Source organism: Nomascus leucogenys, chromosome 20, assembly GCF_006542625.1.
Source record: "Nomascus leucogenys isolate Asia chromosome 20, Asia_NLE_v1, whole genome shotgun sequence".
Classification (NCBI taxonomy): domain Eukaryota; kingdom Metazoa; phylum Chordata; class Mammalia; order Primates; family Hylobatidae; genus Nomascus; species Nomascus leucogenys.
Window position 1 is genome coordinate 33,401,343 of NC_044400.1, and position 10,996 is coordinate 33,412,338.

General features: G+C 56.8%; 2 protein-coding genes across 3 annotated transcripts in view; one reads left to right on the forward strand and one right to left on the reverse strand.

Annotated features, from left to right (window-relative positions):
* LOC100587604 (tubulin alpha-3 chain) overlaps positions 1–229 on the forward strand; it is a 6,835-nt gene extending 6,606 nt beyond the window's left edge. Inside the window, exon 5 of the mRNA XM_003281744.2 lies at positions 1–229. This exon is cut by the window's left edge and continues 154 nt beyond it. Coding sequence (XP_003281792.2) covers positions 1–143 — 143 coding nt within the window. The 3' untranslated portion in view covers positions 144–229.
* Positions 230–1,237: 1,008 nt separating this feature from the next.
* Positions 1,238–10,438, reverse strand: LOC115831738 (mitotic-spindle organizing protein 2B-like). 2 transcript variants are annotated; one of them, XM_030800912.1, is made up of 4 exons: positions 9,498–10,438; positions 9,162–9,310; positions 7,972–8,151; positions 1,332–1,494 (listed from the first exon to the last, which is right to left on the reverse strand). In XM_030800912.1, exons 1-4 carry the CDS (start codon positions 9,830–9,832, stop codon positions 1,337–1,339), a joined length of 822 nt encoding a protein of 273 aa, XP_030656772.1. In that variant the 5' UTR covers positions 9,833–10,438; the 3' UTR covers positions 1,332–1,336. The 2 variants fall into 2 exon arrangements, with proteins under 2 accessions (XP_030656771.1, XP_030656772.1); XM_030800911.1 differs by lacking the exon at positions 7,972–8,151 and having other exon boundaries at positions 1,238–1,494.
* Between the last annotated feature and the right edge of the window lie 558 nt (positions 10,439–10,996).

Below are 10,996 nucleotides of genomic sequence, written 5' to 3' on the forward strand. Positions count from 1 at the left end.
TTGTGCACTGGTACGTGGGCGAAGGCATGGAAGAGGGAGAGTTCTCTGAGGCCCGCGAGGACCTAGCGGCTCTAGAGAAGGATTATGAAGAGGTGGGCGTGGATTCCGTGGAAGCTGAGGCTGAAGAAGGTGAAGAATACTGAGGGGAGGGTGTGGTGGGTTCTCCCCTGCCACCCCCAGGATGGCTGCTTTCAAGTTGTTTGCAATTAAAGGTTCTGTATAAAACCAAGATCTCTGTGTGTCGTGCAGCTTAGCTCTGCCTACAGGAGCCGGTGGGACCCCAGAGCCTGCATGGACAGCGGTGGGGTGCCAGCCTGCCCTGCTGGCGTGGGGTTAGATGCAGCACGACTATACATAAGCAGCTGCCATGGAAGTAACCTGACCAGGGGAAAACAGTGTTTCTTCAAAGCCAGGCATTCAATGTATAGATTTCATAAATTCTAGGAAAGCAGAGTCAGGGTTTTCAACTGAATTTGCGATTTTTCGGGCTTCTTTATTGATGGGTCATGCTGGCTAAAAGGGAGACTAGAAGTGTTGGAGGTCTGTGGATGGGGCTTGTCCATGAAGTCTCTAAAGCTGTGAGTCAAATGTGTAAGGTCAGGACATCTTAGAGAGGGAAAGAATATTAACCGAGTTCCGCACAGCATTCGTGACCCACAGAAGGTTACAACACACCCATGCTGACCCCAGTGCTCTACGGTAACCTGGAAGGCAGCGTTTGCCCTCTGTGCGCACACACAGCCACCCTGTCCCTCATCACTGCCAACTGTCTTGGTAGAAAATCTCCCATGAGGTGGGAGATCGAGACCATCCTAGCTAACACGGTGAAACCCCGTCTCTACTAAAAATACAACAAAATTAGCCGGGCATGGTAGTGGGCACCTGTAGGCCCAGCTACTTGGGAGGCTGAGGCAGGAGAATGGCATGAACCCAGGAGGCAGAGCTTGTAGTGAGCCGAGATCACACCACTGCACTCCAGCTTGGGTGACAGAGCAAGACTCCGTTTCAAAAAACAAAAAACAAAAACAAAAAACTCCCACATTTCAAGTGAAGCTTGTTGACACCTATTTATAAAAGACCTGGCAATCCAGACACATTTTCTCAGAACCCAAATCAGGTTCAGGAAGTTGACCCATGGTGAAGGGACCTGGTTAGTTCACTGTGGCACAACCAGGCCCGGCACAGAAACTTCATTCTAAGTGTGCCTTAATATCAAAAAAATACGGTAGAGAACATCTGACCTGGACCCTCTGCATCTCAGAAAGGTTTATTATCAACTGAAGGAGATAACACGTAGCCTTTGCTGGGGACAAAGATGTGACAAGTCTGCCCCATCCTAGGTGCTGCCCTGCGTAGGGCTCTTCCCAGGCCCACCCCCCTTGGGCAGCCTGGTAGCGCTGGGCTGGCGTGGCATCCTCTGGCTGGATCCTTCGCGGCTGCTGCGTTCCACCAGGGCCAATGCTCCCCCGAGGGCAGTGCTGCCTTTGTTTCTCCCTAAGGAGACATAAAGCACAATGATTAGGAATGGGCGCGCCCCGTAACTGCAGCACCTGCTGTACTCGTACTCCTTGGGCAACATTTGGGTCTACACATTTCCATCAAAGTTGCTTCAGCTAGAGGCCCTGCATCAGCCCCAAGTCCTGAGACTCAGAACCACTAAAGACGCCCCAGAAGCCCTTGGCAGTGTGCAGGGGACCCTTTAGGATGTGTCCTAGGAGCGAAGCCATGCAAGGAGCACACTGCCAAGGGAACATTTTAAAAGGACACATGCCACATTTTAAAAGGGAACATTTTAAAAGGGCCTATTTAGGGAAAGGTAGGTGCGCTGGTCCCCACCTAGCCTGGTCAGCAAACCTAGTCTGCCCTGATGGTGCCATCAGCGGCAGCAGCAGCAGGGACGCGCTGCCTCATCCTCAAGGTGTGTTCACGCTGGACTGTACATCTGAGCTGCCCCAGATGGTGACATGCAGGAAGTACTGCAGTCACCAAGTCCTGGAATTGGGTTTCTGATTTTGATTTTGGAAGCTCTTTCATTGTTCCCTACCTACCCGAGTGTTCTGCAGTGGTCAAGCCTCTTGCTTTTGGGTTTAGCTACCAGATTCCATGACAGGGTTCCTGCCACGGTCTGAATGCTTGAGACTTTCCTTCTGACCACCAGAGGCTCTCTCGGATGAAGACCACTGGTTCAGAGTTTCTTTGATTTGTAATTTGCTTACTTTATTCTTTAAGATAGCCAAGAAAAATCTGCAACCACACTTGAGCCAAAGCTTTATTTTAATGGGATGGATTTCCCTGGGCTCAGGGTGTTGACAGCATCAGCAAGACTGAGAGGACTCTCCAAGGTACAAACGTGCCTGGGTAGCAGGCTTGCCCGTGGGGTCACAGCCCCCCATGCAGAGTGCCTTGGCCAGGGCTCTCCCCTGCTCTGGCCTGGCAGGGTCTGGCCTGTGGGCTCTAAACAGGGCATGTGTCCCCTGCCTGACTCAGTGTTGGGTCCCCCATTTCGTCCCCCTAGCGCTTCCTTTGTCCTGACTGAGGAAGTGCCTTGACCACTCTGACCTAATCAGCTACATGTTCCCCTGCAGGCTCAAATCCTGGCTGGGGGTTGCATGTTCCCAGACACTGATACACATTTAGGTTGTTGCCTGGAACACTGAAAGCACATGGAAACTGGTCCCACCCCAGCCAAATTCCTTGCACCCGCATAGAAACTCCACACCCCACCCCCTCAGTGCGGTGTGCCTAGGCACAAACTCTTTCCTGGCTGTCCCTCATGAGGGCACACTGCAGCCCCCTCTGTATGTAAGTTCCCTAACAAATGCTTTGGACTGACCACCCTTGGCATTAAGTGTTTCTTCCTTTGGAATCCCAACTGGCTCTCATCCTGGAAAGGTCTGGTGCAGTCCCTTGCGGGAACTCCCCTGCCACCACTTTTAGGGTGACTCCAGACAAGGGTGCAGCCAACAGAACACCCAGCCTCAATCCTGGTCCTTCCCTGGCCTCTTATCAAGTGTAGTCAAGTACCCTGCAATGGGAAACTGGATTCCTGGAGAAAAGATGCAACCGGGTGTCCAGGGATCTATTAGGTCATTTCTGTTTCACCATCTGTCACCTTGAACAAGCAGAGACTCCTGTGTCTGAGATGCTGTGGACCCCCGCTCTTCCAGAGGTACCTCCAGCTCCCTTTCTATGCTAATACCACAAAATTCTCCCCATACCCTGCAGGGATAGGATGGCCCTCATGAGTTTCCGGGGAGTTCTTCCTCAGAGAATGAGATCTTTGCTCATTCTTGCCTGGTGGTGGTGAGGGTTACAGCGGTGTCATGCTTGGAACTCTGTCAGCTTGGCACACTTGACTCAACAAAGATGGAGTCAGGGTTGCCCTGAGCCAAGGAGGAGCGCAGTCAGGAACACGTGGTGGGTGATGGTTGGCCACCTCAGCCCAGCAGTGACTCGTGAAACAGGCACAAAGCAGACAACGGCCACCACGCATCTCTTGTGGTACGAACTGCCATTATTCTAGTCCCCACTGACTGGTCAAGGGGCAAGGATTCTGTCTTCCATGAGCAGATGGGCCTCGCCACCCTGCAGCAGCTCCCACACTGGGCCAGCATCCTCCTCTGAGGCCACAGTCCCTCTGCAGGCCAGGCCAGACAGAGTCAGATCTTCTGTAGCTGCGGCCTAATCTGGGTGCTTAGATGCCCATGCACTCTCAGCTCCCCACAGCACGTGGCATGGCAGGCCGCAGACTTGGGCCTGACTCAGAGCCGGCTTCCCTTCAGCTTCCCGCCATCTGAGCTTCCTCTCCTCCCCTCAGTAATGACCCAGTCCCTTCTGGAAACAAGGATGAGAGGGAAGCAGAAAAGGGCAAATAAGGTTTTTGTTTGTTTGTTTGTTTGTTTTTTTAGTGGTGGGGGAGAGGGGTTTAGAGACTGAGTCTTGCTCTGTCACCTGGGCTAGAGCACAGTGATGCAATCACAGTTCATTACTGCCCCAAACTCACTGCCTCGAGGGATCTTCCTGCCTCAGCCTCCAATGTAGCTGGGACTACAAGCATGGGGCCACACCTGGCTAATAATGCTTATCTTTAAATCTGACAGGGTTGACAAACCCTGGAAATGTGAAACCAACATAACTTTAAGCCATAACTGATATTAAGAAAATCCTGGAAATCTTCAGGAATTGCATGCTCTCGGGGTTAGTGGAGAGCCCTGTTCAGGCCTTCTCACTTTATGAAGGATGAGAAGGCCCAGAATAGAAGGGCCTGCAGTGCCTTGCAGTGGGAAAACCAGCTTTGCTTAGCCCTGCTCCCTCGGGAGGGGCTACTGAGTCAGACGGGCTAGACAGTGGGATTGAACCAAGTGTGGCTGCAGGTTGGGGTGTGAGGGCGGGGTGACTGACGCCCCTACACCTGGTCCCTGGAGGGCCCTCCAAAGCGCCAAAGATAGTCAATGACCATTGAATGTTAAAAACAGCCTGGCTCAGCAGGGGTCTGTGACTCATGCCTGTAATTCCAGTGCTTTGGGAGGCCAAGGCAGGAGGATCCTTTGAGGCCAGGAGCTAGAGACCAGCTGGGACAACACAGTGAGACCTCCATCTCTACAAAAAATTAAAAAATTAGCCAGGTGTGGTAGTGTGCACCTGTAGTCCCAGATACTCAAGAGGAGGTGGGAGGATTGCCTGAGCCCACGAGGTTAAGGCTGCAGTGAGCTATGAGTGTGCCACTGCACTCCAGCCTGGGTGATAGAGCAAGACTGTCTCAAAAATAAATAAATAAATAAAAAGTAAAAGAAAATGCAGAATTAGCGCAAATACTTTATCTAAAATATCCAACATATTATTTCAGTATGTAATCAGTACATAAGTTATTCATAAGATGTTGCATTCACCTTTGTTCTTTTTCTTGTTTGTTTGTAGAGATGGGTGGGGTCTTGCTATGTTGCCCAGGCTGGTCTCAAACTACGAACTTCAAGTGATGCTCCTGCCTCAGCCTCCCAAAGTGTTGGGATTACAGGTGTGAACCAATGCCCAGCCTCATTCACTTTGGGGTTTTTTGTTTATTTTTGAGACAGGGTCTCACTCTCTCACCCAGGCTGGAGTGCAGTGGTGCAGTTACAGCTCACTGCAACCTCAACCTCCCTGGCTCAAGCAATCCTCCAACCTCAGCCTCCCAAGTAGCTGGAACTACAGATGTGTGCCACCATGCCCTGCTAATTTTTGTATGTTTTGTAGAGATTGGGTCTCCCTGTGTTGCCCTGGCTAGTCCTGAACTGCTGAGCTCAAGAGATCCAGCAGCCTCGGCCTCCTAAGGTGTGGTGGGTTTTTTGCATTCCCTTTTGTACTGGTCCTTTGGCATCTGCTGTGCATAACACACGCAGTGCAATGACCACACCAGCCATGCATGGCCCGAGATTCCTTTATCAGGCAGCACAGCTCAGGTGAGACAGCTTCCACACTCCAAAAGTCATCTTACACACATGCTCTGGACAACTTTTAAAACATATAGTTTCCCTAAACTTAAATAGAACGCTTGACTGAATTTATTTTTCCCTCAATGACTCTAGACTCTCACCAAGACAAGCATCATCCCTCTGTGCTTCTGGGGTTTTCTGTTTCCCCTTCCCTGTGGGTATGAGTGAATCTGGTGGTGGTTGTCCCCGCAGGCCATCTGGATGGCTGGGGGACAGGCATCCAGAGGACCCAGGGTGCCTACAGCAGCTCACAAAGGCAAGCTCGAGAGGGCCTGGCCTACAGCCTGGAGAACTCCACACCAGAGTCCTGTCGGAAATCTATGGCCTCCACGCCCCCCAGCCGGATCACTCTGACAACCCCCCTTATGTCCTCCACCCCAGATTCTGCCATTACCAGGGCAGCCGGAGCTCTGTGTGGTCAGATGCTGTAACATGTGGGCCTCAGAGAGCTCTCAGCATTCCATCTGTGGCCTCTGCCTCTCACTCAGCAGTACACTCTTGGTATAGCCCCACATCTGCCCCATTCCCTCCACCTCCTCCTCAGGTTCCACTCTATCCCCACGGGGACTCCGTGCCCTCATGTCCTGGCTTTCTGCCACCCAGCCTACAGGACCTGGGCTATGCTTCCAGGACAGAGCCCTCGAGGAACAAATGACCCTGAGGGGCCGAGCACTCCAGGCCACTCCTGTCCTCGGGTAAATTCTCTCGGAGCCCCCATTCGCTCACACGGCATCCCCGAATCCTCCCCGCCCCTCTATGCCTGCATTTCCAGTGCCACAACCCCCACATACATCTTGACTGTACCTCCCACCTGCCTCCTCCCACCCCAGGCCTACCAGCACCTGGACAGCACTCTGCCTCACCCACCCCCTCCTACTGCCCCAGCTCACACCTGTGGGGCTTTGCCGACCCCCCTCCTGCTCCGCCCTGTGTAACCCTTGCTGCTCTCTGGGCTCTGAAGCCTCCTCCCATCTCCATTGCTAGCAGTTTTTCTTTTTTTTTTTTTTTTTTTTTCTGAGACAGGGTCTTGCTCTGTTGCCCAGGCTGGAGTCCAGTCACAAGCTCTTGGCTCACTGCAACAACCCCCTCAGGCTCCGGTGATCCTCCCACCTCAGCCTCCCAAGTAGCTGGGACTACAGATGGGCGCCACCACCACGCCCACCTGGCTAGTTTTTTTTTTTTTTTTTTTTGACGGAGTCTCGCTCTATCCCCCAGGCTGGAGTGCAGTGGCGCGATCTTGGCTCACTGTAAGCTCCACCTCCCAGGTTCACGCCATCCTCCTGCCTCAGCCTCCGAAGGAGCTGGGACTACAGGCACCTGCCACCACGCCTGGTTAATTTTTTTTGTATTTTTAGTAGAGACGGGGTTTCACCGTGTTAGCCAGGATGGTCTCTATCTCCTGACCTCGAGACCCGCCCGCCTCGGCCTCCCAAAGTGCTGGGATTAAAGGCGTGAGCCACTGTGCCCAGCCCTGCATGGCTAGTTTTTGTATTTTTTGTAGAAATGCGGTCTTGCTATGTTGCCCAGGCTGGTCTTGAACTCCTGAGCTCAAGGGATCCACCTGCCTTGACTTCCCAAAGTGCTGGGATTACAGGTGTGAGCCACCACACTGGTCTCGCTGGTGGTTTTCCTCACTGCCTCTCACTGGACTGAGTGTGATCATCTCACTTCCCTGCCACGCCCTCTGCCCTGAGAGCTGGGCCTGGCACCCAGAGCCCTGAGTGAGTGCTGAGTGAGCAGCAACATCCCCTGGAGTGACAAGGACTCTGTTCCAAGTTTCTCCCTCCTGCTGGACACTTGCCCCTCAATTGATCATCTCAGCCTGCAGTGCACACACCCCTACTACAGGCCTGTCCCTCAGCCCCTCTCCACCCTCTCTTGGGCCTGAGCTCTGGGTGGCAGTGAGGTGGGTGCTGTCAGGAGGCGCATGCAGGAGGTGCAACCAAAGACCCCTGGGCTCTCACAGGCCCCTGGCTCTGGGCCCCTGATCATACCTGGTAACACCTGGAAAGTGTCCCAACTCAGGAGTGAGGCGGGCAAGGCGGCTGAGTGCTGGAGTGTGGCCATGGGACCAGCACATGGTATCTGTGTGGCACTGCCCAGGAGACTCTGGGAAGGTAGGAGTCTCTGTTTCAGCCTCCAGACTTCCTGTCCAGGTAGGGGACAACTTCTAAGAGGCCGAGGTGTTTGTCACGCCTGGGGCTGTGCTCTCCAGCACAGCACACCGCACCCGGCCAACTGTCTTCTCCTGGAGTGGGGCTCTTTACACTCACCACAGTTCGCCTCTGGGGTGTGGGGGTGTTGGTCCTGTCCCCGGATGCCAGCCCGACTGTGGGGTCTAGAGACTGCCACACCATATCTCTAATAAACCAAGTCAGAAATCGTGCCCTGTTGCTAAGCAGCAGGGCAGCGGTGGCCTGCTTGGGCTTCCTGGGGCCAGGCAGTTTCCATGGAAACAAGGGAGAGCACCAACCCCCAGAGATAAGCCAATAAACGCAACCTGCAAAAGGAGAGAACAGGCAGCAAGAGAGGCGGAGGGAACCCGGGGGGCCTGGAGAGAGAGGCGAGTGTGTGGCAGCCGGGCTGTGGAGCAGAACCGGAGAGGCCGCAGGCTGCGGGCTGGAGGAAAAGGAGGGCCTTGCAGGGGAGCTACTGTTCCTGGCAGAGAGAAAGGAGGCCTCTGGAGGTCAGAGAGAGACACAAAGAGAGCAGACAGAGCGAGGGTCAGTGAAGAGGCCAGCACACAGATGCCTGGGCCCTCTTGGGTCAGGGGGCGTGGGTGCCCAGGCCCCAGCACTCCTCCCATGAAGGCAGCCTGCTCTCCATGCCTTCTCAGGATGCCTGTGCGAGTCTCCTTGTGCTTCCAGGCAGGGAGCCAGCTCTGGGCCTCCTTCCATTGGCCTGGGAGGTTGTGCTGCATTTCAGAGAGCGCCATCCGGAGCAGAAGCAACATGCGGAGAGGATGAGCAGGGACGGAGGCTCCACCATGACACTCTCAGTCCCAGCATCTCCTCAGCCCAGTCACCACACTGGAGAGGGAGGAGGCCCTTCAGACCCCTCAGGCCTCTGCACCCTGGGAGTTCTGCGTCTGACTCTCTTCCTGCAATCATCAGAGGGAAGCTGCCCAGTACTGGCCAAGCCCCTGCGCAGGAACTGGGCCCAGGTGGGGTAAAGGCAGGAAGACCTCTGCCTGCCTTGCTCCCTGGGCACTTCCCTGGATGCTGTATACCACAGGATAGAGATCGACACTGTCTTTGGAAAAACATTTAGAGACAGGATCTCACCCTGTCACCCAGACTGGTCTCAAACTCATGGCCTCTAACGATCCTCCCGCCCTTGGGTCCCAAAGATTATAGGCGTGAGCCACGGCGCCCAGCCCCAAACCGTCTTGATTCCCGACTTTGTAGGATGAAGGCCTGAGTGAAGAGGTGGGAAGGAGCTAAGCGGAGGAGCCCTACCCAGCCTGGACCACCCTGGGGCACGCACTCTGTGTCCACCTGACCTGGACGTGCCTCCTAAGGCTGGCAGCGAAGACCGGGAGCAGAGCCCACGGATGGGCCCTGCAGGTGCTGGGCCTAGACCGACAGACAGGCCTGGCCACTCAGGGCCACGCCGCCGCTGTGCCGCGCCTGCCCCCTCCCCGCCCGCCACCCCCGCCACTGGGGCAGGGACAGCGGGCCCAGCTCTGACCTCGGGTCTCGGGCACGCTCGACGTGGGCAGAGACACGGCAGCAGGGTCCTGGGGCTCGCTCGCTAGCCTCTGCCCGGCACACATGGACTTGAGCATCTGGAAGACGGCGAGGGGGGCCACGTTAAGCTTCAGCAGGTCCACCAGGATCCTGGCGGGGACAGACGCGGGGCCGGTGAGCGCCCTCCGCCCAGCGCGGCCACCTCCCTGAAGACCCAACAAGGACGGGGGCGGGGGGCCGGGGGGCGGGGCTCCTCTCGACCGGCTGGCCGGGCGTACCCGGAGAGCAGAGGTCGGGGGTGTCTAGCGAGTATGCGGCCCCCACCCGTTCCGCTCACTTGAACACGTCGGGGTCGATAGCGCCGCCCGCCGCCTGTGCCAGCTCGTACAGCTCCATCTCCTCGGTGCTCAGCACCTTCTTCCGCCGCAGCGCCAGCTTCTGCCGGGCCACCTCCAGCCCCGGGGGCGCCGCCGACCCCGGCCCAGGACCTACGCCCTGCGCCGCCATCCGCGCGACACACGGAAAGGTGCGCCCTGCCCCGCCGCGCCCCCTAGCGGCTGCGCCCACCGCCCTCTCCCTGCAGCGCCAGCGTCTGGCCTCCCGGGCTGCCCTAGCGGGAGCGGCGGCGGCAGCGGCGGGAGCGCGGGGACGGGGCCGCCTCCGCGGTGTCATTGGAGCCCAACAGTTATTGGGCGCTCACGGTGTGCTGAGCGGCGCTCTAGGCGTCGGGAGTGGCATGGCGGACTGCAGGGGCCCGCTGCTTGGCGATCTGGGCCTCTCTGATAGACTGCATTGGTCGTGCTCGCTTAGGTGGCAGCACCCAGCCCAGTGCCAGGCATACATTGGGCGCTCAGTAAATGCCTCTTTCAAGAAAGCGTGCAATTTTCTGGTCCGCGCCGGTGCACCACTAGGGGTCGCTTTTCGGGGCGGGCGGGGGGGAAGGGGGGCGCTAATCAACAACCCTGCTTACGCGCACGCGCATTCCTTGCTGGGTAGAAAGTACGTGAGCCCTACCTTGGGGCGCCAAAGGCCGCCACAACGCAGGCGCATTCAGCTACAGACCACCCCCTCCTCCGCACTCCTGCCTCTCCACTTCCCCTCTCGGCCCGGCCGGCCTTCGCTTTGCGCACGCGCCTTTTGAGGTAACGGCCCAAAGAGGTAGAAGCGCTTTTCCCGCCCGGCCGCGGGGCGTGGCTCTGCGCGTAGCTTGATGACGACGTTTCGGCGCCGTGGCGGAATGGCGGCTTCCACCTCTGAGGCGGGCGACGCTATGGGTCCCACAGATGAGTGGCGCGGGACGGGCGCGTGAGACGGTCCGGCGCCCTGGGGGCTTCCCCGAGCCCCTGCGGAGGCCATCTCCGTTCCTCCGCGAGCCCCAGGACTCGGGCCGGCCCGTCGGCTCTGCCGGCTTTGCCCAGGCCGGGCAGGCTGGGGAGTGGAGGGCCCCGCTTGAGTCTTCCTGCCACCCCTCTGGGCCATGCGTTTGTGCCACCTTCCCGCGCGGCTCGTACACTCTGTCCCGGTCCGGTAGGTGTTCGTTGAAGGTTAACCTTCGTTGAAGGAATTGAGGGAAGGAGAGCTTTGTGTTGAAGTTGAGCCTTGGGCTCAACAGGCGGTGTGGGAGGAAGAGCCGGGTGTGGGTCCCAGCTCGACCCTTCCCATGTGTGCTCACTTCTCCGAGCCTTGGTTTCGGAGGCTCCCGAAGCCCAATTCGCAGGAGAGTTGGGAACAAGTGAGCTCGTGCTGCTGAGGGAGGTCTTGGCATGACAGAATTTGCTTGGAATGATTGGCGTTGCCCAAGGGCTGTCGCTGTCAGAAAAACAAAACAAAACAAAA

Coding starts and splice junctions, on each gene's coding strand:
- LOC115831738 (XM_030800912.1), bottom strand. CDS start 9,832: ATGACACCGCGGAGGCGGCCCCGTCCCCGCGCTCCCGCCGCTGCCGCC. Junction 9,311..9,497: donor ATCGACCCCGACGTGTTCAA/GTGAGCGGAACG, acceptor TGTCCCCGCCAG/GATCCTGGTGGACCTGCTGA. Junction 8,152..9,161: donor GAGCGTGCCCGAGACCCGAG/GTCAGAGCTGGG, acceptor TCTGACCTCCAG/AGGCCTCCTTTCTCTCTGCC.